We start from the raw sequence: 27,857 nt of genomic DNA, 5'->3' as shown, positions 1-27,857 counted from the left end.
CTAAATGTGGGGAAAGGAGAAGATAGGTCAAATCACAACATTTATTACTAAAAAATGTTGTATATATTTTCAAAAGGACCACACCTCAATGACTGCCATTCTCTGTCAGAATAAGAAGGACATGACGAGAATGGTTTCTGCTGTGCAAGCTCACGTAAGCGCTGGGAAGGTGTACGTGAGGGTTGTTAGTACAGAGAAGATCTGAAGGTCTCAGTTCTCCTGATGTTTGCACCTGTTCTCTAGGAGGTGAAATTATGTTAAAATTTGACCCAATCCTAATGGTGCAACTTTCCAGCAATCTGTCTGTATCTTTTTCAGGTGATTTTCCAAAGATGTTTACAATTATATTTATTGTACCAAAGTAATTTTAATTTTCATCAAGAGCCATAAATCTCAAAGCCCTACCTTCTACCCAATGCTGATTATCAGAAACATTGACTTTTCAATAAATGTGGATGGAACTGGGACATACTGGAAGACAGCACTCCATCACAGAGGTCTCAGCCATGCTGGGAAGGCAATATTCATAGAGAAAGTCACATCTACAAGCACCCTGCTTGTGTCATTCTTCTGTGGCTAGGCCTGACATCCAGAGCACGTTCTTTGATCATAACATTCTTCTGTGGTGACACGTCTCTTCCCATTCTTTAGGAACCCTGATCCATCCATGTCAATTGGACAGGAATGAAGCTCCTTCTCATCCCAGACTCACTGATATGACCTGAGCCTGGCAATGAGCAGTCACCTCTGGATAGGATTGGCTCACGGACGGAAATACAACCCAAGCTGGACATCCTACTCATTGCTGGGAATTTTGCTGGGTTACTGAAAATGGTCCTTTTCTTCTCTACTGTATTGAACCATAACAACTATGTAAGTCTGGAGCTGCTGGAGACTTATTATTCCTCCCGCACGGAGAGAGCCTCTCAGAGAATGAGGTCAAAACCCAGAGGATTCAAGACAAGATATGGGGTGGGGAGATGAGAGGGAGAAAAAGACCCCCCCCCAGAGAATAATATTGGTGACAACGTTGAACCACTGGATCTAACAACCATGTCAGGCCTTTCCCTGGGCGGCCAAGATAAATTTAATTTTGGCTTAAAGTACTTTGAGTTTTATTTATATTCACTGTGTCTATCTTGCTTGGAAGACTTTGCCAAGCAAATCTCAAGGATGATGCCCCTGTGCCCGACATAAACTACACTTCCATCAATGGGGGGTGAAGGGAAGGGGCACAGGGCTGGGACAGGGCACTGCAGGTGAAAAAGCACTTCTGGACAGCCTGATCCAACAGTGTGGGGAGAGTGTATAAAAACCAGCACAAGCCAGAATCCAAATACAACAGCATTAATCCTCATAGTCACACGTCTGTTAGTTCCTACCTACCGCACAATTCATTTTCCAAAATAGAAAGAACTTCAGCCCATTATCCTGACCTTCAGAATGGGTGCAGAAAAAAAAAAATTATCCAATCTGTCTTCTAATTACAGATGGAGATTATTCCAGGAACTTCTAGATCATGACACACGTAAGGAGGCAGGGAGCAAGAGAGCCAGAAACACCCAAACTTTCTTAGGACAAGTGGGAACAACTCAGGAAACAAACATTTTCCTTTATGTTGAAAATTAATTGTCACTGCTACGATCCCCAGATGAACTGACATTCTGGGAGTACCCAGCTCAGGACTTGACACAATACAGAACCAGCCTCAGTGCCCCTGGAGGCCCTTGTCTATGACACTGGCTTAATGAAGCCATAATCCATGCACTTGATGAGACACTCCCGGGCCGTCTGAACCACAGCCGCTTTCTTCTCGTCCGGCTCCTGTTTGGCCACCACGGTCAGGATCTCCAGCAGCTCGCTCTCCACCAGCTTCTTGGCCAGCTCAGCATCGGCTGCCAGCAGGTTATAGGCAATGACCAGGCCCCGGTGTTGGACTGACAGCTGGTCATGCAGGCAAAGCCGCTGCAGGATCTCCAACCACTGGGATGTCTGGAGAGGGCCGAAAAGGGAAGGAAGGAGTCGAGGAATCAGGAGGGAGACAGAGAGAGGAGATTTGGGGACAAGATAAGTAGAAAGCATTGGCCACACTTACAGCCAAGTAACTTAGCTATGGCCACACATCTGGAAATACAGAGGATTAACATCCTCCATGTATTCACATCTTAAGCAACTTGAGAGTAAAGAGATAGGCCCACTGCATGTCTGAGCAGAATGGGGATGTGGAGTGGTCAGAAATGAGAATTCTTGGGCTGGGGATATAGCTCCATTGGTAAAGGGCTTGCCTTCCAAGCACAAGGCCCTGGGTTCAATTCCCAGCACCACAAAAAAAAAAAAAAGAAAAGAAAGAAAGTAAAGAAATAAGATTTCTCAATCTGTGTTCATGGGCAATGCCTTCTTCTGCCAAGCCAAGTGCCTTTCACACTACAGCTCCATGCAGGGAGGCATGGCTTTGCCTAGAATCAACACCAGAGTCTGGAGTGAATCCTCTCCTCCATTCTTCCTCAATCCACCATCCACAGTAATGAAGATGTCCAATTACTGTGCATGGGGGAGCAGGACTCTAGACCACTCTGATCACCCTAGGAGACAGTGATAAAGTGTAGAGTAGAACCAGGAGACTGATTCCTTTAGCCTTCAATAGACACACCCCAGGCAGCAGAGCAGAATAGGCATCACATTGGCATGGGTTCTGCAGTCAGAGAATTGGTGTTCTGGTCCTAGCTCAGCATTTATACCATCCACATGGCCTCGGTTAGGCTATTCATCTTCTCTAAGCTTCAGGAGCCTCCCCTGTCTTCTGCTCCACCTTCCTCTAACATCACGCTGAGTAATGAGATGATTCATGGAAAGAGCTTAGCACAGGGGCTCAACAAGCCCTGGTGACCTGACACCAATCCAGAGGTTTTCATCTGGGCTCCCTCATGCCTTCATCCACCCTTCGTCTGCAGGGATCGCTTCCTGCATGTGCTGCTCTCAGATAGGGAGATGGAGGCAGAGAGAGGAAAAGACAAGTACCTGCCTTTCAAGCTTCTAAGCACACTTTTTGACACACTACACTAGGTCTTCTGCCCCAGGAAAGAAAATGAAAACCATCTAACTGTGGAAGGTTCAAGGACAGTTTCTATGCTGATGAACATCTGCTTATGGGTCCCTCTGGGATGTTGCTGGGGGATCAAAGGAAAGGATGACAGAAATTCAATCAGAATCCCAGGCAGGAGGATCTGCAGCCTGGCTTCCCTGGGCACAGCCCAGCTGCTGTGAGACCATAGAGATGCCCAGCATTCAATAGGCCCCAGAGTTGTAACAAAGATGGGCCTGGGAAGTCTCATGAGTCCCCCAGCATGTCCATGATGGGACAAGAAGATGGCCAAGAATACTGATCCCCTCGGGAAGAATGAAGAAGTGCCAGGGGTAGGCTGGCAATCCCGAAGGACTCCAGTCCTTCCTAACTAACTGTGCTCTTGGGCTCGTTACGTTCTGTACCTCAGTTTCCTCGTCCAGAAATTAAAGGTAATAATAATACTCACATTACAGAGTTGTTGGGAGGAATAAATGATGCATCTATGTAAAGGCTCAGAGTGACACCTGGCATACAGTAAGTGCCAGGAGACAGACAGCATCCATGGGTATTCCACAGGTGTTCCAGCAGAAGCTTCTCTAATGCAATGGCTTTGAAGTGTGGTCCACAGACCAGAAGCTTCCCAACCCCAATCGACTGAATCAGAACACCTGGGGAAACTGTTTTCACAAGCTCTCCAGGTGATTTTGACACACATTACAGTTTTGAGAGGTTTGCTGTAGGGAAAGAGACTGAAACCCAAAGACCATGCCAATGAGCTACCTCCAGCAGAGAACCTCTGGTGCCACCAGAGCTTAAGCCCTTTAGAACATAGAGAAACACACAGACACACACACACACCTGCACCCATGCACGCACACACATACACACATACCTTAAATCATCTATTTGAAACGCCTGCCTCACCCAGACGTGAGTACACATGACATGAGACGTTCACGATCTTCACCACCAGTGGGCATGAGTGCAAAGGCTCAGTTTGGTCAAACAAGGAGAGCTGCATTTTGCACCCATCTTTGTGTCCACATCAGTCCCATCACACCTGCTGTGGTGGCCCCAGTCCCATCTTAGGAGCTGCTCATCATAGCCACTTTAGGGAACCTGCAGCCTTTTCACCAAACCATAAGCTCCCCTGCAGCAGCCCAACCACTCCCATGCTTCTCTGGGGAGCTCAGGAGCCCAGCAGCAGTGAGCATTGCTGGTATTATTGTTATTTTTTTTTTCAGTTCTGGGGATCTAACCCAGGGCCTTAAGCATGCTGGGCGAGTGCTCTACGCTGAGCTATACCGCCAGTCCATTTATTTTTATTAATCTGGAGACAGGGTCTTACAAAGTTGCCAGTGCTGACCTTGAACTTGTGATCATCCTGCTGAGGCAGGAGGCTGAGGCCTCCTGGGTCACTGGAATTATAGGTGTGCACCATGGTGCCCAGCTGTATTGTTGTGTCCTTAAGTAATGACTTGTATGTACCATGGAAGATAATGGATGAAACTACACAGGGGATTTAAGCCAGCATATTCAGGAGGTCCACACAATGACCAGAAGAAGCCAAAGGATACAGACCTCCTCTCCTAAGGCAGGAGGAATAGAAATGGGGACTGGTAGGGATTGCCCTGTGGAATGGCCTCCCCAGAGGATTATCTGGGACAGCGTGGGAGATTCTCTGGCGCACGCCCAGCCTCTTCCTGTCCCAGGACCCACACTTACCACTTGGGTCATCTTGATGCACAGTTTCTTGTGCGCTGCTGTCAGCATGGCCAGGGCTCCAGCGGCCGCATTCTGTACCTTGTCATCATCCTCCCCACAGAGCAGGACCACCAGCTTCAGCCGGTCATTCCCATCTGCCAGGAACCTCTCCTGAACCTGTGGGAGGCAGCTGCAGGGTTCAGAGACAAATGCCCCCCACCTGTGCCTCCTAGGGTGAGGCAGGGGAAGCAGGAAGGGGGCTTGCATCTGAGTTCTCTGACCCAGGATTCCTGGGAGTTTTCCTCCTTCTTCCATCAGCTTGCCCATGCCGCCTCCCCCTGGAAGCCTTCCCTGATTGGTTGGGTGAAATTCCTCCAATTAAAAGGTCAAAGAGAATAAGGGATCCCCCCCACACCCAGCAGGCTGCACCACCTCTGCATTCAACTTGGCACCAGCAAAAGAGGCAGGCAGGACTGCTGGAGGGGCTGATGCCCAAGGAACCTGCTTCATTTCCCCTTGGGAAAGCTTGGAATGATTCTCCCAAGGACTGGGCCTTCCAGGTTTGCTACACAATGAAGTCCCATGTCTGTCCTCTCTGGATGGCTAATAGGCCCTGGTTTCATATCCTGCTTTGCTATGATGATATTCAGGCCTAAGAAGATTGGGAAAATGGTACCTTGCACCTCATCCCGCACAAGCTTTGGAGTGAAAAACCCAGCCTGGAATAACAGGATGTTGTGAATATGTTTTTCTCAGGGTGTCTACAGGGAGAGGGGCTGTAATGTAGGAAAGATTTAGATATTCCTGGGTTCTCTGGTCAAAACGCTAGTTTAGTCTCATCCTAGGAGCCCCTGATCTCACACCAGGCCTGACTGCTGGCTGGACCCTCCCCGCCTGGGTCTCCCCCCACCGCCCCGAGCCCAGTCCTCACTTCCTTGTTGACCACCATGTTGCACATGCACTCTGTGGCCGCCTGCCGCAGCTGGTCATGATTCTCAAACATGTAGTTCTCGATGTCCGGCAAGGCCCTCTCCTTGAAGATCTTCTGTCTGGGGCGAGAGGGTGAAGGAAGAGAGGCCCTGAGTGCTTGGTAGTGAGCATGTGGGGATTTGGCCACGCCGGGGCCATTCCTCCATCCTAATGGTGTCCCTCCCACACCATCAGCCAGCTGGGTGGCATGGAACCTGCTGCTCCTGGCTCCAGGAGAGGCACCAGTGGGTATAAACTAAATGGCCTAGCATCCTGGGCACGGCGGCGCCCTGGGAGGAACACGCCACCCCACTGGAGATCCCTTTTGCTAGTCCTTGGGCTTCGCACAGTCTCTGTGTGGTCTTTCCTTCCTCCCACTCAAACCCCTCCCGCTGTGGTTTCTACCCAGTGCCTCTGATGCTGTCCTCTGAGCACAGCAGCTTGAGCACATGACCTGTGAAATTCCAACCCAACTTTTTGGGGCACCTCTCCCCACCCCTGCCCTTTCCACCTCACCCCACTCACCGGAGTTTGTCACTCCGCCCAGACAGGTTTGTGAGGCCCAGAAGAGCCTCGTAGTTCTGCAGCCCATCCCTCTGCGTGTCCAGGAGACGCACAAGGGGCCGCACCACCTCATAGACCTGTGGGGAGTGGTCGCGGATCAGGTGGGGCGAGGGCCACATCTCCCTCCATTCTCTGCATTTGTAGGTGGCCAGCCTTTAATTTCCAAAGCACTTTCCTGTATTGTCGGACCTCATCTGCACAATGATCCTCAGAGGCAGGAATGTTGCCTTTACTTTGCAACATTTCTGAGGGGACAGTCCTGTTTGTCACAGGCACAGCCAGGCCAGGCATCCAGGTGAATCATCACCCGCCCTGAGACAGCACCAGGTCTCTCTCCCAGGCTGGGGTGATGAGAGCAGGGGAGACTCCTCCCTCTGCCCCACCCCACTCATCCCAAATACCCACCCGCTCGCCAGGGAAGGCGATGTCCGGGTTAGAGACAGCCGTGATCTTGGCCAGAGCATGGGCCGCCTTCACCTTGCCCACATCCGTGCCCTCCAAAGCCAGCGGGATCAGGGCCTGCAAGAAAGGGCACAGTCACCTAGGCCACAGATCCAGAGCCCTCTCCCATCTTTCCACCCCAGCTGCTGTCTGTCTGTCTCTCAGTGAACCATCAGAGGTTCACGGAGACTCTGCGACATAATCAGCCCTTGAGCATCATGGAAAACAACTACTCAGCCATAGATTCATTCCCCTGGGTCCCAATCATCAAGGTCTTCAACCCCACTTCTGCCCACCCATCCACAGGTTCCTTCAATTTTTGGAGAAATAATAAATGGATTCCTTACTTTCTGTCTAAGCCACACCTAATCATAACAGCAGACACTTATTGAGCACCAACTGTGAGCTTTGCATGTATTTTATGTAATCCTGGTGACATTCTGAAATGTGAGTGTGTGGGTCCTGCCTCCATTTTACAGAGGAAGAAATTGTGGCTCAGTGAGAGTAAGTATCTGCCCCAGGTTACACAGCAAGACTCAACTCTAGTCTACAGGAAAGTCCACAGTCTCCATCTTTGTACCAGGCTTCCTTCCAATAGCAAGGAAGATAAAGACATTCCCGAGTACATCCATGGCACCAGCCAATCAAGCAGATATTGGTTAGGGGCCATGAGCCCAGACAGTGCAAATAACTGAGTTGCCGTATTCAAGGAGGTTGGGTTGGGTTGGGTTAGGGATACAGGATTCTTGGGCCAGGTTAGGGGTACATGAGCACACCCACACAAGTACACACGAACACACACACACAAACACATGCACAGTTTGTGTGCTCCTGTGAAGCAGATCACCTTCTAGGAAAGCAAAGACTTTATCCTGACCCATTACCTTGCCACCACCTTGAGCCACAATGGTGCCTCGGTCCTTTGGGTTGTCACACAGCGCCAGGAACACCCTGCAGGGCCAAGGATAAAGGAGAGCATTTGAACTGCCAGCAGCCTCTCCCATCGCAGACCAGCAGCCAGAGCCCAGGAAGCCCCAGGGTGAACAGGGAAAGCCCGGAGAGTGCACCCCGTGTGCTCCTGCTCCACAATGCACGATGAGCCACCTTGGGAAGATGCTGTGATGATGTTAAGTGGCACAGAAGAAAGTGAGGCCAAGCAAGGCTGCAAAGAGCCACCCCACTCCTGCTTATGGGCACTGCCAGGGGCTCCTTGGTGCCCTGCCCCTTGCCACCCAAGAGAAACTCCACCTCCATGGTCTCCTAATTCCCTGTGAGCAAGATTCCCTCCTGGGCCTCCATGCTCTAGAGAAATCTCCTCTGTCCTTGGTGTCTCTGCAGATGCTGTTTCCAGGCCTGAAGCCTTTCCCTCCTCCACATTAGAGTGGCTCCTTTTCTTCCATCAGGGCTCAGCTGTCACCTCCACCAGGCCTTCCTGGCTGCCGAGCCCTGGCCCTCCAGTCTGGCTGCTTGGGTGCCACTGTTCATGTCCCCACCCGCTGTGTCTCCCCACAGGGCACCTGTTGCACTGGACCTGATCATGCCCAGTAGGCTGCACTTTGTGCCTTTGATCTCTGGGAACAAGGCAACCAGAATGAACACCTTCTGACACAAGCTTCCACCTGTCACATCTGCCCCATCATGTCACTTTTCATTGTTGGTCCCCTTCAGTCTCTAGGACACCCAATGGCTCACTCAGTCCCTCATGTAGGCCCCCACCATTTCCATCTCCCTGTCCAGCCTCCTGCCCTCCAGTCCCCTCGGGCCCAGCCCCTGGCCCCCTGCAGTGGCACCTGGCCAGCAGCTCCTTGGTCTGGTCAGTGAGGATGGCACTGTCTGCTCTCACCATGCAGGAGAGAGCGGAGATGACACCTGCCTTCAGGAGCCTCTTCACCCGCATGTCCACAAAGTCCTTCTTGTCCTGGGGGATGGGAGAGTTGGCAATGGAGAAGGGGCCTGGGCACCAGGCAGATCTGTACTGGAACTTCAGATGGTACGTTTCTGACTTCTTAGGGTAGGCTCACTAATGGCCCTCCCAGATGACCACAGCCCAATCCCTAGAACCTGAGAATGTGTAACCTCACATGACAAAAGGGACTTTGCCAAGATGATCAAGTGAACTGGGGAAGGGGAGATAATCCTATATAATGTAGGTAGGCCCCAAATAATCATGATGCAACCACAGCACAGTAAGCTCAGGGTTAATACTAGGAGGTGTGAAAACAGAAAGGTTAAAATGATTCAAGGTCCCAACCAAAGAATGTAGGTGGCCTCTAGAAGTTGAAAAAGTCAAGGAATAAGATTCTCCCCTAGAGACTCCAGAAGGAGCCAACCCTGCAGACCCCTGGACGTCAGCCCAGGGGGACAGATGCTCTGACTTCCGGCCTCCAGAGCTGTAAGATAACAAATGTGGTTTTCAGGCCACTGTGTTTGCAGCGAGGTGTTAGAGAAGCAAAAGGAAGTAACGCACTTCTCTAGGTTCCCTTTGCCGAAACAACGACCATCAGGTAAGAAGTTCTTCTCTGCTTTGCCCAACCTACTCCCAGCACAGAGCCTGCCGAGCTGATGCTGTAAGAAAATCAACGTCAAAGACTCAACTCTTTCTCAGAGGAGTGAAGTGAAAAGGGGATGATCCCAAGCACTAGATGACACATACAGTGACTTTCTTGCAAAAGGTTGGCTTTCCATTGGGGGACGGGGAGGGGGATATAGACAGGAGTAAATGGGGACAGCAGGTGAAGCTGACAGCCATGGAGTGGGCTTTGCTGGAAACCCAAAGTCAACCCCAGGTTGGTCCTTGGAATGGGGATTGGCGGGGAAGAGATGAACATCATGTGACACCTCTAGGCACAGGGGACCTTCACAGCAGCAGAACACGCTGTGCACCCTTGCCTGGGTGAAGTGCACCTGCAACTTTTAAAAACAGTTCAGAGAATGGGAGGCCATGTGCAAAATACACAAAGTATCTTATTCTCAAGTCTCTTATATAGAATGGCATAATATTGTCATGTAACCAACCCACATCACACCATATGCTTTAATTTTTCTTGGTGTGTTACAATTATACAGAACAGTGGGATTCACTGTGACACATTCATACATGCGCATGGCATAATGTGGTCAATTTAGTTCCCTAGAACCTTCCTTTTCCCTCCCTTCCTTCTTCCTCCTGGTCTCCTTCTTCCTCTTACTAGTCTCCCTTCTATTTTCATGAGATCCCCCCCTTTTCCTCCTTTTTTTTCTCTCTCTACTTTCCACAAATGAAAGAAAACATATGACCTTTGACAAAATAAGTTTGACTTATTTTGATTAACATAGTGCTCTCAAGTTCCATCCATTTTCCTGTAATTGACATGATTTTGTTCTTCTTTATGGCTGAAGATACTCCTTTGCATGTATATACATTTTCTTTATCCATTCATCTGTTGACAGACACCTAGGCTGGGTCCATAACTTGGCTACTGTGAATCATGTTGCTATAAACCTGGGTATGCATGTATCCCAAGAATATGGTTTCACTGGGTCATATGGTAGTCCCATTCCTAGATTTTTAAGGAACATCATACTGATCTCCACAGTGATTGTACTCATTTACAATCACACACAGTGTGAGTGTTCCTTTCCCCCCAACAAATTATCTTTCCAAAATCAGACAAAATGATAACTACATTCTGATTATAACTATAGGAAGAAAAAAAATCCCACTATTATGTATATGTATATCGTGCCAATAAAAATTTAAATAGAGTTTAATTTAAAAAAAAAAAGAAAAAAGATGCACAGAAAAACCACAGTTTTATCTGGTGGGTAGCACAACATACTAAAATGCCAACGGTGGTCATAGGGACACATTATGAGCAGTGGTTATTTTCTCTATTGCACACTTTTGTTGGTTTTGTAGTGGCACCTCCTCCTCCACAAAAAAAGAATCTTACCGAAGCTTCTCCAGAAATCTTCACCATAATTGATTTTGAGACTATAAGCAAAGGAGTCTCTACAAAAAAAAAGTTCAATGTAGTTAAACTTCCTATTTTCCTGTTGCTGTATTATACTTGGCCACTGGCCAGGAAGAAATCAGCACTCCAGGTTCTGAATGCCCTTTTACTTGTTTTTCATAAATATGTATCCAGTGTAGTAGTTTGTAGAAGTGTGTTTGCAAAAGTTGTGATTTAAAAAAAAAAAAAAAGACAAATTCTTTAACAAGGCCTCTGGCCTTGAGCTGAGTTCACAGAGATGTCTACGTTTTTGAAATAAGAGAAGTTACCAATTGGGCTCCATGGTAACAGCTGGCAGGGGGAGGAAAGAAAGGGGACAAGAAGTTCTCCCCTTCTCAGGTGTTGTCCTTGAAGGGTTAACTTGCCCAGAACAGTGAAAGAAAAAGCTGCTTTTATGTGAACTTATGCAGTCTGTGAATTTCTGAGCCCGTTCACCTACATTCTGGTTATAAAATTCTAAAACTACCTGAACTCGGGGTTCAGGGAATTAATTGATTACAGCAAAAGCTGTGCCCTCTGAACCTGGCTGCAGCCAAATAAAACTGTTTCCTGCTATCTTCCTACAACAGTCTTGCAACCTAGGATTATCACCATGATCATTTAAAAAATCTAAATTATTTTATTGGCTGGGAATATTTCTGTATGTATTTATATGCAAATAACATGTAAATCATATTCTTGTATTAGGCTCCCAAGGAGATTTGTGACACCTAGGCTCATGCTGACCCCATCCCTCCTCTCATTATTCATAAACACCCATCTCCAAATCCAGATATCCCAGAAAATCAAATCTTTATAAGTCTTGGAAGTATGATATAAAGCTGTCTCATATCTATGAAATCAACAACATAAAATCAATCCCCAGGACCTTCCCTTGCCCTCCCCTCCTCCTTCCTCGGGGCCCCCTTCCTCTCCTTACTTGTCTCTCTCCTATTTTCATGAGGTCCCACCTACTTTCCCCCTTTTAGTCCTCTCTAGATTCCACATATGAAAACCATGTTCATCCAGGCTCTGTGTCAAATTAAACTCTAAAACTTGTTTTTTCTCCCAAGACAGAAAACAAAGGAAAAGCATGAGGGCCATCTGGTGGAGAAACTTACCATTATCATCCTCAATTGATCAGTATTTTATCCCAAATCCTCCCAAACACATTCCACACAGCTGCCTGCACCCCAGGTTTTCCCATTCCACCTGTTTGGGAGGTCTGGGGGCACAGTCCCTCCTCCAGGGGCATCCTGTACCCACCTTGGGGTGCTCCTCAGGCACGTGCTGCTTGGAGAACTTGGCCAGCTGCACCAGCTCGGGGATGACCTCCTTGACATCATAGCTGTTGGTGCAGTTCACCAGTGTGGTGGCCACTGAGTACAGAATGGTCTTGTCACTGGTCTGCAGACACCGGGTTAGGGGGGAAGGCAGAAAGGAACTTTGGAACCGGACTCTGCTTCCAAGACAGCTCCCTGACATGGTGAGCAAATTGGCTTGGAAGGAGTGTGGCTGGTGGGGCTCGGCTTGGAGAAGTACAGGTGGCACAGGAGGGGAACCGGCTCTGCTCTTAGAGGGTGGCAGAAATGCCTCCTGAACCCCCAGCAGCACCACAACAGTAGGCCAGTGGCTTCTCACCCAGCACCTTGCTTGGTGCCTTTCAAAAGCCCAGCGCACTCACATCCCACTACCTGGAGTGGGCACTTGGGTGGGAGCTGGAGCTCTGCTCTGGCTCTACTGGAAATCCTTCCCGCACTTCCAGAGGGAGTGAAGCACTGCCCCAAGTCCCTCGGGACCTCCTCACTCATGGCCATGGGCAAATATGCCATCTTCCTGTTAATACTCCCTCTGCCTGGAAGGCACGTGGATTCACTTTCAGCCAGGTAAGATGAGGGACAGAAAGAGGGAAATGGCCCACCAGATTTACAGGAGGGCTGGAAGGCCCTGAATCCGGTAGACCTTCCCCGACGTTGGAGGTCAGGGCCACACTTGCCTTCGCCAGCTCAAACATGGCCTGCAGAGCCGGGATGTCCTGGACAAAGTCGTCCTTCACATCAGCATCCAGGGTGAGGTAGGCCAGGCCCTCCACCGCCCAGCGCCGGGTGCGGGTGTCTATGGCTGCATTGCACAGCCACCTGGAAGTGGGGAGGGAGAGCTGCTGGGGAAGGTGACAGGGCTCCAGTAAAGAGTGAAGCGACCTCAGGGTGATGGAGAGCAGGTGAGGAGCCTTTCACCACCCACCGGAGTGCAGCCCAGAGGGCCCTACACAGAAGCCCATGAGGAGGGGCTGGAAATGACCCTCTTACTTGCGACACTGCTTGGCCAGCTTCTCTGTGGACCCTTCAGCAAACTGCCTGAGACCATAGTCTGTGCCCCCTGCAGAGCCGAGCTTGCAGAGGCCCTGTGGAGGGGCAGACACATGCGGGATCAGCGACATGGTTTGGGGACAGGCCTTGCTCTAATAAGTCCCTGTGGCCAGAAAACCTCACAGGTAGTTTGAAAAATCCACATGAGAGGATGGTAACCATGTGCAACTGCAGTGGGCAGCCTAGTTAGGGCACAAAAAACTGCAGGAAAGTCATGTCATATGAGGGACCAATTCAAATGTGCAAAATGTAACCCAGGGAAAATTAAACTCTTGTAGGAAAAAAAATCTTCCATATAAAGAAAGTCACTACATCAGAGGCAAAGATCAGTTTAAAAAAAAATTGATGTGAATAAGAAATTACTCCAATTTTTTGTGTAATTGTTCACAAGATAAAGAAGAGACCCATGGAAGTAATTTCAGTAAAATGAAAATGGAAGAAAGGAAACAGGCTTAACTGCCACACACACGCTGGTTGAGGAAACTGGCTTTTTAGCGTTCATTCTGAAAATGATTTCTGGACAAAACTCATAAGGAAAACATGGCCAGGGTTAAATGCAGGGCCCGCCATTCTGAATCTCTGTCCCCATGTCACTTTGCTCTGCAGGTGCCCATAGGGGTGCTCTGCATTCTCCTCTAGAATGGAGAGACCCCCTCGTTCCTCCTGGGGTGCTCGATGCTCAGCACGGTGGCTGGTCTTGGGCAGGTGGTGCCCAGCCTACTCACCACCAGTGTGCGGATCTTGATCTTCTCATTCTTGGTGGTCTTGTAGATGCTTTTGAGCAATGACACACCATTGGTGATGATGAAGGTGGCACGGCTGAGCTTGGTGGAGGCGTGGATGAGGGCCTCCACGGCCACCAGCTGGTCAGCCTCGCGCTCTGAGCCACACAGCGCCACCATCATCTCCATGACGCCTTTCATTCCCAGTAGCTGATTGCCCAGGTCAAAGGGCCCCTGCAGGATCCCAGACACTGTCTGAATGGCATTCACATTCTTGTCCATGTCCTGGGGGTCAAACTTGCCCCTAAAACAGAGAGTGAGAATTATCAAGATAACAGGTCCAAGAGGATAGAAAGAGTGAGATGTGGAGGCAGAAAGATTTGGATTTGCATCCTGATTCTACCACTCGTGTGCTGTGTGACATTGGGCAATTCGCTGAACCTCTCGAGCTTCCGATTCTTGATCGGTAAACTGAGGATAGTAGAAGTCATACTAAGGAAGCTGCACTGGGTAGACGGAGGCATCAGGCTGCAATGCAATCACCACAAAGCCTCAGCCAGGGAAGACTCTGGAGTTTGGACAACCAGCAAAGCTATTTTAACTTGGCGTGAGGGACTGGGCCTCCAGCCCAGAGTCCACAGCACAGCACAGCATCTGGAGGGACAGATGGCACCCATGGCCACAGGGGCCAGAGGACCTAGCAAGGTGCCCGTGCACTGGATGGCTTGGCATCACATCTCAGCCCCTTCCTCTGTCAAGTGAGGGGGTGGAACTCAACTTGGGATCTCATGGGAGGCTCTGGAGTGAGCGGGAAAAGCTGAAGCTCTGTAGGAAAAGCCAAGGTCACCGTGAGGAGCTCTAAGAGAACCAAAGTCAGGGTTCAGCAGAAGCCGTAGGAGAGATCAGGGGCTGGCAGATCCAGGGGGTAGAGAAGCATTTTTGTATTTTAAAGGTTTTTTTTTTTTAATAGATAGGGCTGGGGTTGTGGCTCAGAGATATAGAGTGCTCACCTAGCAAGCGTGAGGCACCACATAAAATTAAAATAAAAATATTGTGTCCACCTATAATTAAAGAATAAATTAAAAAAAAAAATAGATAAGCCAGGCATGGAGGTGAGTGCCTATAATCCCAGCTACTTGGGAGGCTGAGGACGGAAGTTCAAGACCAGCCTCAGGGACTTAGCTGTATGGAAATTTAAAAAAATAAATAAAAACAGGCTGGAAATATAGACTAATGGTAGAGCCCCCCCTGGGTTTCATCTCCAGTGCTACAAAAATAATAATAGTAATAATAATATTTTTAAAAATAATTAAAAAGAGAAATATATGTCTGTTCTTCTCTGGTCATTTACAGAAACAGTTTGCAGACCCTGGGAAGAGAGAAAGGAGAAGCACAGTAAAGGCAGCGTCTTCACCACCTGAGCCTCACCTGGCTCAGTCCTGGCTTCCTGACCACACCCCCACGACTGAGCCACAGGTATGTCCCAGAAATCTGAGCAGTTTAACAGGAAAATCACTGCAACAGTTCAAAGGTCACATGGCAGTAGGAGGAGGAGGGAGAGGACACATAAGGACAGACAGAGACCCAGATAGAGCATCTGAGATGAGGGAGCAGCAGGGAGAAGACCCAGCACACTCAGCTTCAGAGGGCCCGACCTGTCTCTAAAGCCACCCATTCTTAAAGTCTCCCCAGAGCCGGCCTCCCGCCTAACAGCCCATGGGTGTTCCTCCCAACCACAGGAGACTGAGGTGGGTTTAAAATATGCCCAGTGTTTTTTGTTTTCAGTGCTGAGGATTGAACCCAAGGCCTCATGCGTACTAGGTAGGCCGCCCTACCATGGAGCCACGTCCCCAACCCGTTTCCAGAAATATACTGACACCCCTCCCTTCCAAAGGTGGAATGTAATTCTCTTCCCTTAACCCATCTTGTGGCATTGTCCCAGATGTAGAATACCTATAAAAACTTTAATATAGTATATAATATCATTATGCAATATATAATAATAATACTATAATGTCACAATTATGATATTTATTAATATAATCTAGATATAGGCTCTACATAATGATTTCCACCTATTTCAATTCACCTGTATCAATTTTGTGGCAAGATTTGCAGAATCAACAACCTGGGACTGAATCTGGGTCAAGGCCAGATTGAGCACTTGCTCCTAATGACTAGAACGTGCGAGTGATGGTGTGCAGCTGCTGAGGCTGGTGTGTGAGAGACACTGCCCTCCTCCCTGCTCTACCCTGGATCATCACTCAGGGAAGCAGCTGCCATGGTGAGGACTCTTCAGCCTGTGGAGAAGTCCACATGGGGAGGAACTGAGGCCTCCCACCAACAGCCAGCACCAGCATGCCAATCAGGTGAGTGCGCCATCTTGGAAGTCCAGTCAAGCCTTTGGATGGCTGCAGCCCAGGCCAACTTAGGATTGTAACTTCAAGAGAGATCCTGAGCCAGAACCACCCACCCAGGAGACTCACGTGATATACTCCTCACAGATCTTTCGGAAATGATCGCGCTCCGGATCACATCGCAGGTCATCGTAGAGCTTGTTAATGAGGATGGAGGCCAGCATGCGGGTGTTGTCGGTCAGGGGCAGGCAGGAGGGCAGATCTGGAACCTGCCCCACTACCTTCAGAATCTTCCTCAGGCCTGCAGGGGGACAGGGGCAAGAGTGAGATTCCTGCTGGGCTCTGTCCTCAGGAACATACCCCTGACTAAGCAATGTCCTGTCTCTAGCTTCGCTCCAACCCTGCCTTTAGATAGGAGAGCCTAGGGCACCGGAGTGGGGACAAGAGACCCAGGTCCTCCACCTGGCTCTGCCCCTACCTTGAGTGATCCACCATTCTCTGTGGGCCTCCATTTTCACCTTTTCAAAATCATGATGAGTTGATCTCAGAGGACTCTACCAGTGCTAACATTCCGTGAGTAGACACGCAGTCTTCCTCACATACTATTTTATCTTCTCTTTTCTCTAGGCCACAGTTTCTTAAATTGTGAAAATGGACATAATACTACCTACCTTATAGAGCTTGAGGACTCAATAAGAAAATAATAAGCAGAAATAGCCAGGTGCCCATCTGAGACATAATTGTCACTCAATAAAGTCCATTATATATTTAGGCAATACTGTATTTCTTCTTATTATTATCTTTGGGTGGAGATTTTTTTTTTTTTGTACCAGGGATTGAACTTAAAAGTACTCAACCACTGAGCCACATCCCCAGCCCTATTTTGTATTTTATTTAGAGACAGGGTCTCACTGAGTTGCTTAGTACCTCACTGTTGCTGAAGCTGGCTTGGAACTCATGACACCCCTGTCTCAGCCTCCCAAGCTGCTGGAAATACAGGTGTGCATCACTGTGCCCACCTGGGTAGAGATTCTTAAGTGACTTCCTCCATCAGACTAGTTTAATAGTCACGTAGTTGTGGAATAAGTGAAGGATTAAATGTGTACCTTTAGGTCCTGCCTTCAAAGCAGTATGGAAAGCAACATACAACACCGAAGGAAGATATGATACTGGGTGGTTACACCACGGATGGGACAATTAGCTTCAAGAAGACTTGCAAGTTAGTTTGAGCATCTGCTGTGTGCCAAGGTGTGCCTGATTTTATCCTAACTGAAACCTCCTGGTTAGGAATCATTATTCTGATCTTTCAGAGCAGAAAGTCAAGACTTAGAGAATCCAAGGCAGTCACCCAAAATCATGGCAAGAGATGTAGAGAGGATGCTCTCCCCATGATCTCTGATGTCAAACAGTATCCCCGCCTTTGACCGCTAGGCTATGCTGCCTCTGAGACAACAGACAGCTTGATCCCAGGGTCAGGCTTTAGAGGTGGCTGGGAGTTGGCCAGCCCTTGGGTGGTACATGGATGTGGAAAGAACACACAGGGTAAATATGGGAAGTATGAAACTCTGAGTGTTAAGAAGGAATTTTAAACACTTAGCTGCAATTTTGTGCTCTGTGTATTTTATCGCTTTAAGGAAAACTTCAGTGTCCTCTCTATTACTCCTCTTAGTTCTTCACATCTGATGTGAGCTGGGTGTCCTACAACTCAGTTCAACTCGGACACTTTCTACCTGGGGTTAACACTGACCCAGAGGCTGAGGGCTCAGGCCTACGATCTGCCTCTACTTCAGATGCTGTTCCAGGTTTCCCACAACTTCTGTGCAAACTGGCTACAAATAACTTAGTCCCCTCCCTAAGTTCTAAAACTTACTAGAAGAGCTCACAGAAATCAGGAAAATAATTTGCCTACTATATTTTCAGCTTTATTATGAAAGCTGCAATCAGGAAGAGCCAAATGGAAGACACACACAGGGGGAGGTCTGGGGAAGGGGTGTGGCACCCCCCAGCCCTCTCCAGGGGCACTACCCTCCCAGCACCTCCAAGTCTTCGCCAAGCTGGAAGCTCTCAGAACCCTTCAGTTAGAGCCTTTTATATGGGGGCTCCATGATGTAGACATGATCAGTCAAGTCACTGGTCATTAGTGATTAACTCCACCTCTGGCCCTCTCCCCTCACCTCGCAGAGGTCAGAGGTGGGATAGGAGTTGAGGGATGGGACAGAAAGTCCCAAGCCTCTAATCACACAGTTGGCTCCCCTGGCAACCTGCGCTCCTTGTCCTGAGTCTATCCAGATCTCAAGCCACTAGCCATCTCATTAGCACAAGAGGACACTTATCACTTTGAAGATTCCAACTGGTTTAGGAAACAGGTGCAGATGCCTGTTTATTTATTTATACCTGTTTATTTATGACATATATTTATTATGTCACAACCAAACACAAAAAAGTGCTTGGCAGGACTGAAAGGGGCCCAAAGAAGCAACCCAGCCTGGCTCCCAAAGACACCTGCTCCACTTCCCATCACCTCCCCAATCTCATCTCCTGGCTTCCATCCTGCCTGGGCCTTGAGCACCTCATTCCTCTTCTATTAGAACCCCAAACACCTCTTTGACAGTCTTCACCCCTCCCCTGGCCAAGAGCTCACTTCAGGTTTGATCTAAGGGAAGCTTTGCTCTGCCCCAGTTTGCATTACACATGGAGCTCAACGCTGCAGCTTTGAATTAGTGTATCAGAATTTTTAAATCCACTGTATTGTAACCCGAGTGCTATTCATTCTGGTGCTCTTCAACAAAAGAACAGAATAAAAAACATTGCTCCCCACCTTGTCCCACCCTATAGACCATGTGGTTGACCCTAGATCCCAGTGCAGAGAGAAGTGACTGCTGATGTCCCACTTAAATATATGCAGAGAAGACCAGAACTGGGGGAAAATAGCATAGAGGGCCAGCCTCAAGCACTACAGCGACTTGTGATCTGTAAGGTCTAAGCAACTGCATGTGCACTTCACTGAGATCTATGAAAATCAAACAAGAGAAGTGAAATATTGAAAGATAAATTTCACCCCCAGAGAGGTTGACTTGAACCTTTTAGAACCAGGCATACTCTCTATGTCATATAACCCATGAGAGAATGAGAGCAGGTTAGAAAGCCACAGATATGATTCCTGAGCAATTAAAGAAGCTGGTTAAGGGGAGAGGTGAACCTGGATCTGATGAATTTAGTCACCATCTGCTAGAAAACCTCTCCTACTTTCTGCTGCCTGCCAGGTGCTCTGGTGTCTACCCAAAAGGCCATGTGAGCCCCAGACCCTCCCATCTCCTCACCATTGTCCACCACATAGATGGTGCGGGAGTTGTCATGAATGGCGAGGTCCTTCCTGGGAACATTCTTATTGAGCAGGTTCAGCGCCTGGTCCCTGCCCTGGCCAGACACCTTCTTACTCACCAGCATGTCAAGCAAGTGACTGGTGATCTGCTTCAGGTCCTTTTTAGTGTCTGAGGAACAAGAGGATAGAGGTCAATAGCAAGGAGTAGAATGTCTCAGATCAAATCAGGAATGGTAGAAGCTTCTAGAAGGACTCTGGAAATATGAAATCCACTGCTTCCTGGATGTGTGAATGTCCTAGGAGACTATAATGTTGTCTATATCACACCCCCAAAAAAATAAAGAAATCCCTCATCAACACCCCCAGGGTTCTTAGCCACTCTGAACATTGTTTTCCACAACAGCCCTTAAGTAGCTCGGGTTCTTAGAGAGTTCTTCACTTCCTGGCAACGACTGGCAGAGATCCAGGGACACTGTATGTAGTTGTTAATAAAGTGATTTAATAAAATGCTTTCTAGAAAGGAAATTTATATTCCTTACAGACTTTAGACTCCCCCCTCCCATACTCAGATGTCCTGGGAGCCTGAATTCCAGCCACAGCCTGTGATGCCAGGACTTCCCTGCCCACTGTGGATGTTAAAAGGCAAATGCCAAGCCAGGCATGGTGGTGCACACCTGTAATCCCAGTGACTTGAGAGGCTGAGGCAGGAGGATCCCAAGTTCAAGGCCAACCTCAGCAACTTAGCAAGGCCCAAGTAATTTAGTGAGATCTTATCTTAAAAAATAAAAAGGGGACTGGGGATGTGGCTCAAGTGGTATCGTGCTCGCCTAGTATGCGAGAGGCACTGGGTTTGATTCTCAGCACTACATAAAAATAAAATAAAGATATTGTGTCCACCTGAAACTAAAAAAATAAATATAAAAAAATAAGATAAAAATAAAAAGGGTTGTAATGTAGATCAGTGGTAGCTTTACCTGAGTTTATATCCCAATTCAAAAAAAAAAGGAATTTTAAATGGTATGCGATATTAATATAATACTAAAGGAAGATAAAATCATGAAACTATACAAAGCAGAATTCCAATTTTGTTAAATAGATATTTATAAGAATTTTTATATTCTTTATATATAGAAACAGGACAGAGACACACGGTGATGATAATAGTGGTTACTGAATGAGTAACAGGTATTTTTTTCTCATCCTTACATATTTCTATATTTCCCCAAGTTTCTCTAATAAGCCTCTTTTAAATTGGGATAAAATATACATAACATAAAACTTACTATTTTAAGTGTACTCTTCAGTAGTCATATTTGTATGTGTGTGTGTGTGTGTGTGTGTGTGTGTGTGGTGCTGGGGATCGAACCCAGGGCCTTGTGCATACGAGGCAAGAATTCTACCAACTGAGCTATATCCCCAGCCCACTCCAGTGCCATCTTTTATATTCACATTGTTGGGCAAACGCCATTATTCATCCACAGAAAGTTTTTCACCTGACAAAACTGAAACTTTTATATTCATTAAACTCCTTGTTGCCCCTTCCCCAGTCCCTCCAACCAACTTTCTACTTCCTGTCTCTATGAATTTGACTCCAGTACATCCTGTAACTGGATTCACATGGTATTTGTCCTTTTGCAACTGGCTTATTTCAATTAGTATAATGCCTTCATGGTTCCTCTGTGTTGTAGCATGTCACAACTGACTTCCTTGTTAAGGTTGAATAATATTCCATGGCATGTGTATGTCATATTTTGCTTCCCTAGTCATCCAAAATAGAGATTTTTTTTTAATGAGACTAGAAATTGAACCCTGGGATGCTCTACCACTGAGCCTAATCCCCAGCCCTTTCTATTCTTTATTTTAAGAAAGGGATCTTACTAAATTGCTGAAGCTGGTCTCAAACTTGCAATTCTCCTGCCTCCACCTCCCGAGTTGCTGGGATTATAGGTGTGCACCATCATGCCCTGTGGACACTTGTGTATTTTCCACCTTTTTGGTTACTGTAAATACTGTTATTATGCCTCTCATGGTTTTTATAATCAGAAAACACATATAAAAATAAAACCAGGGCCAAGCAACTTAGTAAGATCTTATCTTAAAAAATAAAAAGGGCGTGGAGGCAGATCTGTGATCCCAGCCATTCAAGATGCTGAGGCAGGAGAATTGCAAGTTCAAGGCCAGCCTCATCAATGTAGCAAGGCCTTAATTAATCAACTAAGAGAGATCCTGTCTCAAATTAAAAAATGAAAAGGGCTGTGGATGTAGATCAGCGGTGAAGTGCCCTGGTTCAATTCCCAGTACCGATAAATAGATAAATTAATAAATAACCAGGCCACCTCCACACACAGGAAATGCCCAGTCTGGTGCCTGACTGTCCCTTTGAAATCACTTAGACCAAAGAAAACATCTCCTACCTAGAACCAGGGCCTCTTCCTTCCCTCGATGCTCCCGCTTGTCCTCCCCAGACAGGGAGTCAATGATGGCCTGCAGCAGGTTGCAGACGGCCAGAGCCATCTCCTCGTTCTCCACAGACATGAGGCCACAGATCCGGTCTATGCCAACTGCATGCAGAATCGCCGTGGCCTAGACCCCCAGCAAGAACCACAGTCAGCTGCACCATCTGTCCTTCCCGGCTACCATGCACATGACGGGGTGGGTAAGATCCACTCCCATCCCACTCCATGCCCTAGGGAAATGAGCACTGGCAGCCATGCTTTCATGAGACTCACATCCCGGGAAACCTCTTTCCAGAGGTTAAGAAGGGCACCCCCCAAAACAGCAGGCCCATATCACACAGGGATATAGAGCCCTTGCAACATAGCAAGACATATTGAGATGTGGTGTGAGTGTAAAATACACATTGGGTTCAAAGACAGTATTAAAAATCTGAACTAGCCTACCCTTGCCTTCAGCTCCTTCCTTTGAATCACTCCTGATACCTTTGTTTTATGAAACCCTTTTCCAGCTCAATCAGAAAAGGCCTGAAACACTCTTTTGAAACAGGGACCATATAACCAAGGTTGGCGGACAGGAAAATGCTCTAGACTTTTCATCAGGTTCCCTTTATGCCAGTCATAGCCCTGGGCATGTGTCACCCTCCATGTCCCTGTACTGGCAGCCATCTGCCCTGGGCACACCAGTCCCAGAGTCCTCACCCTCGCTCGGTGGCCACTGCACATGCCTGACAGAGTCCGCACTGCAGCCAGCACCAGCTCAGGCCTCTTAGTGTCCAGGAGCTGCAGCAGCAGGGCCACTCCATTGTTCTGGAAGATCCTCTCAGCCCCTGCGTCCTCCCTGCCCAGCACAATGAGGTTGTTGGCAGCCTGAGGGAAGGAACAGACAGGGAGGGTCAAGAGGGAGGGATGATTGCTGAAGCTTTGTTCAGGGACCAAGTACAGGGCCTGGTGCCAGCAGTGGGTCTCAGAACATTGTGTTCTCTTATAATCCTGCTCCTGGAAACACAACCCAAAAATAAAAGTCCAAAGAAGTCAGGGTAGGTTGTGGCTCAGTGGTAGAACGCTTGCCTAGCATGTGTGAGGCACTGGGTTCGGTTCTCAGCACTGCATATAAGTAAATGAATAAAATAAAGGTCATCAACATCTAAAAAAAAAAGAAGAAGAAGAAGAAGAAGTCAAGGTAACCTGCATAAACACCAACTTGATGAAATATATTGCAGCCATTAAAGTTATAGATAAGTTTTGGGAATATAGCTCAGTGGTTGAGCTATATTGGCATGCACAAGGCCCTGGCTATGATGCCCAGCTCTAGAAGAGGGGGGACCCACAAAATGAAAACAAAAACCTAGCTGGGCATGGTTACGCATGCCTGTCATCCCAGTGAATCAGGAGGCAGAGGCAGGAGGATTTTGGCTTCAAAGTCAGCCTCAGCATCTCAGCGAAGCTCTAAGCAACTTAGCAAGACCCTGTATCTAAATAAAATATTTTTTTAAAAAAGGGGCTGGGAGTGTGGTTCAGGGGTTAAGAACCCTTAGGTTCAATCCCTGATTAAACAAACAAACAAACAAACAAAAAACAGGAAACAGGAACCAAAGCAAGAAAAACACCTAGTAAAATTATAGATAAAAAAGATTCCAAGGGCTGGGATTGTAGCTCAGTGGCAGAGCACTTGGCTGGCATGTGTGGGGCACTGGGTTTGGTCCTCAGCACCACATCAAAAATAAATAAATAAAAATGGGGGTATTGTATCCATATGCAATTAAATATATATATATATACACACATATATTTTTAAAAAAAAAGCCTCCAAGCTGGAGGTGGTGATGCACACGTGTAATCCCAGTTACTCAAGAGGCCAAAGAGGATCACAAATTCAAGGCCAGCTTGCACAGCTTAAAGAGACCCCCTCTCCAATAAAATAAAAAGATCCACAGATGTAACTCAGTGGTAGAGAACCCCTGAGTTCAATCTCCAATACAGGGGGGAAAAAAAGATATTTGCATATCACGTGGATATTCTGACTATAAAACTAACATCTCCCACCCCCAGGCACTGTCTATCAAGTTCTTGAATGTAGAACACTCAAATGTTCAATTTCCTTTTTCCAAAGGAGGAATAGAAGGAAACATGAAAAAAATACTGCACCACATTTGGTTAAAATGTATCAGTACTTTTTTTTATTTTTATTTTTAGATGTTGATGAAACTTTATTTTATTCATTTATTTATATGTGGTGCTGAGAATTGAACCCAGAGCCTCCCACGTGCTAGGCAAGTGCTCTACCACAGAGCCACAACCCTCCGTACCAGTACATATTTTAATGTTTCAGAATGACTTTCAATATTTCTAAATGAAATAAAATATTATTTGAACTTCTCATTGTTTCTCAGTTCTGAAATTACAGTGAAGCAAGTGAGGCATTACCTTTGGATGCAAAATTTAAAGAGGCACCCCAAAGCTAGTAATCCAGGTAAATAACAGGTTGTGCAATGTTCTTGAAAATCAAAATCAATGCCAAAAAAAAAAAAAAAAAAAAAAAAACTCTGATGAATAAAATATCAGAATCTTAAAGACAGGATCTGACCCTGCTGCATGACTCTCCATACTGATTCACTCTATTTAAGGCACTGTTTTCTAACGTGCTTGACTTTGGGCTAATTTCCCCCCACGTTCTTCAAGGACCAGCGCCCTCACTCCTTTACTCCTGAACAGCCTTTAAGTGCAGAGATCCTGAGAAACCCAGCAGCCTGAGCCGCGGGTCCGAGAGCGCCCTCTGCTGACTGACTGGCGCCGCCTGTCACTCACCTTTTCCAGCTTATCAGCATCACTGTTTTGGTCCAAGAGGATCTCAAACATGTTCTGTACCCTGGAGTCTGTGGAGAATTGAACGCGGAGCTGAAGAGAGAGGAGGTATTTATGAGGGAGGCAGAATTGGGTCACATTATTTCGATCTATTCTTCTCAGTAAATATTAAAATTTTATTCTGGAAATAAGCCAATCCCCAAAAACCAAAGGCCAAATGTTTTCTCTGATATGCTGGTGCTAATTCAGAATAAAGGAACGGGGTGGGGAGGTGCGGGGAAGAACAAGTATTCTGAATTAGACAAAGGGGAATGAAGGGAATGGAGGGGGAACGGGAAAAAGAAAGATAGTGGAATGAATCGGACATTACTATCCTATGCGCATATATGATCACATGACCAATTCTACATCATGTACAACCAGAAGAATGAGAAGCTATACTCCATATATGTAGGTCAAAATACATTTTACTATCCTGCGTAACTAATAAGAACAAATTTAAAAAATTTATTCTGGGCCCTTGGCACATTCATTTATTCATCCAACAAAAGTTAACTGAATAACAACTGTGTGCCAGGCACTGTTCTAGAAGTTGGGGATAGAATGATGAACAAAGTTAAGTCTTTGCCCCTTGATGCTCACAATCTATTTCCATTCCTTAGCCCATTTGGTCATCATAATAGTCTTGGAAGAGAAGGAAACATCAGCCCAACTTTAGAATAAACAATTCCCTTAGACATTTAAATGCTAAGTGATCATAGTTTTTTTTTTTTTTTTTTAAAGCTTCCATCTAGAGTTTAGAAGACCCTTGTTCTAGCCCTGGCTGTCTTGTGTCCTCAGACAGCATCACAATACGCACACGTAGGTGCTCCTGCTCAACAGTCCTGTGGAGCCTGCCGGTGCCCCTTGCTGTCTCCAGCTCAAAGCATGGAGGTAGGGCTGGCTCTGTCCTGAGGTCCTGCTTCCCTCGCACCCCAGGTTTGAGGGAAGAGGTAAGGGCTACCTTCTCCTGGATGCTGGTGTTGAGCCTCCTCAGCGTCTCCTGGAAGTTCTGGTTTCGTGGCTCAAGGGTGGCACAGCGCTGCACATCCTTGAAGGCCTGGTCCAACTTTCCCAGGTGCTCTAGTGCCTGGCATCGCCGATACAGAGCCTTGATGTCTGAGGAGTTGATGTCGATGGCTAGAGAGGGGAGAGGGCAGAGTCTCAGGGCGCCAGGCTGTGGACCACCTCTTCCACCCCAGCCCTAACTGCAGAATCCTGTCTTCCTTGGAGATTATCCACCCATGTGGACTATCTGTCCCATACCATCTTTTTGTTAGGGAGACAGTAAGATCCACAGAGTCTTAAGACTGGAAGAGAGCTTAAGAGTCATCTCATTCAGGTCCTGATGCAACAGGCTCCTCGGGGTTCATCTGATTGGCGGTTGCATATCTCCTGCTACTGGGAGCTCCCTCCTTCTCAAGATAGCCAGGCAGCTCTGTTAGAGAACCCTTCCCTCTTCCTACCCAAAATGTACTCACTTTAACTTTGTCCTTTTATCCTAAGTCTGGCTCTGGAACCACTGAGATGAAATCCAACACTGGTTCCTTGTGACAACCTTTAGGTATTTGAAGGCAGCCTATCTGTCCACCTGGGAGTTGCCTTCCTGGGGCTAAATATTGCTGCTTCCTTCAATTGTTTCCGGTTGGTTCCCTCTTTCCCTTTGTGCGTGTGTGAATGTACGTATGGGTGAGTGTATTACTGGAGATTGAATCCAGGGGTGCTCTACCCCTGAGCTACACCCCCAGATCTTTTATTGTTTTCTTCTCTTTCTTTCTTTCTTTCTTTTTTCTTTTTTTTTTGATACCAGGGAATGAACTCAGGGCATTCGACCACTGAGCCACATCCCCAGCCCTGTTTTGAATCTTATTTAGAGACAGGGTCTCCCTGAGTTGCTTAGCACCTCACCGTTGCTGAGGCTGGCTTTGAACTCGTAATCCTCTTGCCTCGGCCTCCCAAGCAGACGTGCGCAACCATGCCTGACTAGTTCTATCACTTCTGAACTCACTCTAGACTATCACTGTTTCTTCAAGGAAAAAAAAAGAAAAAAAACTGTAACCAAATCAAAACCCAGTACAGACCATGCTGAGAGAGCCAGAGTCAGGGGTAGGGGGACTCACCTCTTGAGGCATCTGAAGCTGCTTGGACGTAGCTCTCCTGAGAAATGGGGGAGGGGAAGGAGACAATTGATGGGGGCCCAAAACAAAGACCACCAGAGAGTGTCCTGACAGAGACAGAAGGGAAGTTTTGCTGGGCAGCCCCAGGCATGGGGAAAGTGGACGGGCTTTGGCATCAGGCAAACTCGAATTTGAATCTGAGCTCTTTGACCACCTGGGAGAGCTAGGACAAATTCATGAAGCCCCCTGAGCCCTGAGTTTCATGTCTGCAACGTGGAGACGATAGCAACAGCTACCTCAGAGGGCTGTTCTCAAGTCGCCATGAAATTGCATCTGAAAAGCCCCTGGCGTTAGGCTGATAGTGAATTGGGTGAAAGTCTCTCTCCAGAGAATTGGGTTGGGCAGTTAGAGGCACCCTTCTCCACCCCACGGTGTCCAGGTGAGATAGCCAATTCCTATCAGGAAAGGGACTATCTCCCAGCCCTGCCTCTCAGCCCCAAGACCCCCCAGCCCAGCTCCCACCCCAGACTCTGCACAGACCATCTTCAGGCCACAGGCTGCCCGATTCCGATAGAGCGTGGCCAGCAGCGACTTGTCCTTGGTCAGCTTCAGGGCCTGGCTGTAGCTCTTCGTCGCCGCCTTGTAGTCCTGGCTCTGGAAGTGCCGGTTCCCCTCCTCCTTCAGCTGTGCCGCTTCCACCTCGGCCATCTGTCTGGACAGGGGCAGCTCTATCTGGTCAGCCCCTCACTCCAGACCCAGGGCAGGGCTCTTGGCCTGAGGTCCAGGGCCCCAGGTCACCACCAGGGTGGAGGGCGGGCATTCTGCATGGAAGGGACCTACCCGAGCAGCCCCAAAATAATCACCCCTGAAGGACATTATAACATTTGCTCAGAGCCTGACCCCTTGAGAGGGTATCTGAGTCCCGGTGCCTCTCAGCCCAGTTGGGTGAAGCCAAGTGCT

At 47.6% G+C, this 27,857-nt stretch overlaps 1 protein-coding gene and 1 long non-coding RNA gene across 5 annotated transcripts; one reads left to right on the top strand and one right to left on the bottom strand.

Annotated features, from left to right (window-relative positions):
* Positions 1-446: 446 nt before the first annotated feature.
* LOC139702377 (protein unc-45 homolog B-like) lies at positions 447-27,605 on the bottom strand. 3 transcript variants are annotated; one of them, XM_071603385.1, is made up of 19 exons: positions 27,438-27,605; positions 26,901-26,937; positions 25,745-25,920; positions 24,745-24,834; positions 22,639-22,806; positions 21,898-22,066; positions 19,482-19,652; positions 16,291-16,462; positions 13,808-14,108; positions 13,023-13,117; positions 12,704-12,851; positions 11,980-12,120; positions 8,533-8,660; positions 7,627-7,693; positions 6,707-6,820; positions 6,263-6,378; positions 5,700-5,817; positions 4,790-4,945; positions 447-1,992 (listed from the first exon to the last, which is right to left on the bottom strand). In XM_071603385.1, the coding sequence occupies exons 1-19, from the start codon at positions 27,603-27,605 to the stop codon at positions 1,732-1,734; spliced, it is 2,796 nt and encodes a 931-aa protein (XP_071459486.1). In that variant the 3' UTR covers positions 447-1,731. The 3 variants fall into 3 exon arrangements, with proteins under 3 accessions (XP_071459486.1, XP_071459487.1, XP_071459488.1); XM_071603386.1 differs by having other exon boundaries at positions 12,710-12,851; XM_071603387.1 differs by lacking the exons at positions 12,704-12,851; positions 13,023-13,117.
* Positions 9,022-16,971, top strand: LOC139702378 (uncharacterized). 2 transcript variants are annotated; one of them, XR_011705012.1, is made up of 3 exons: positions 9,022-9,246; positions 15,158-15,280; positions 15,915-16,971. It is a non-coding gene; the product is annotated as an uncharacterized lncRNA (long non-coding RNA). The 2 variants fall into 2 exon arrangements; XR_011705013.1 differs by lacking the exon at positions 9,022-9,246 and adding an exon at positions 9,265-9,414.
* Positions 27,606-27,857: the final 252 nt, after the last annotated feature.

The sequence above is a fragment of the Marmota flaviventris genome, chromosome 17, assembly GCF_047511675.1.
Source record: "Marmota flaviventris isolate mMarFla1 chromosome 17, mMarFla1.hap1, whole genome shotgun sequence".
NCBI classification, from domain to species: domain Eukaryota; kingdom Metazoa; phylum Chordata; class Mammalia; order Rodentia; family Sciuridae; genus Marmota; species Marmota flaviventris.
The sequence above is the reverse complement of the archived record's forward strand: the minus strand, read 5'-3'. Positions and strand labels throughout refer to the sequence as shown.

What these genes read in the sequence shown, in the direction of transcription:
- LOC139702377 (XM_071603385.1), bottom strand. Translation starts at nt 27,605, where the DNA reads ATGGCCGAGGTGGAAGCGGCACAGCTGAAGGAGGAGGGGAACCGGCAC. An exon ending in ACACCAGCATCCAGGAGAAG is followed by an intron (nt 24,835 to 25,744) that starts GTAGCCCTTACC and finishes CTCTCTCTTCAG; the next exon opens with CTCCGCGTTCAATTCTCCAC. An exon ending in CTGGCCAAGCAGTGTCGCAA is followed by an intron (nt 12,852 to 13,022) that starts GTAAGAGGGTCA and finishes CCCCACTTCCAG; the next exon opens with GTGGCTGTGCAATGCAGCCA.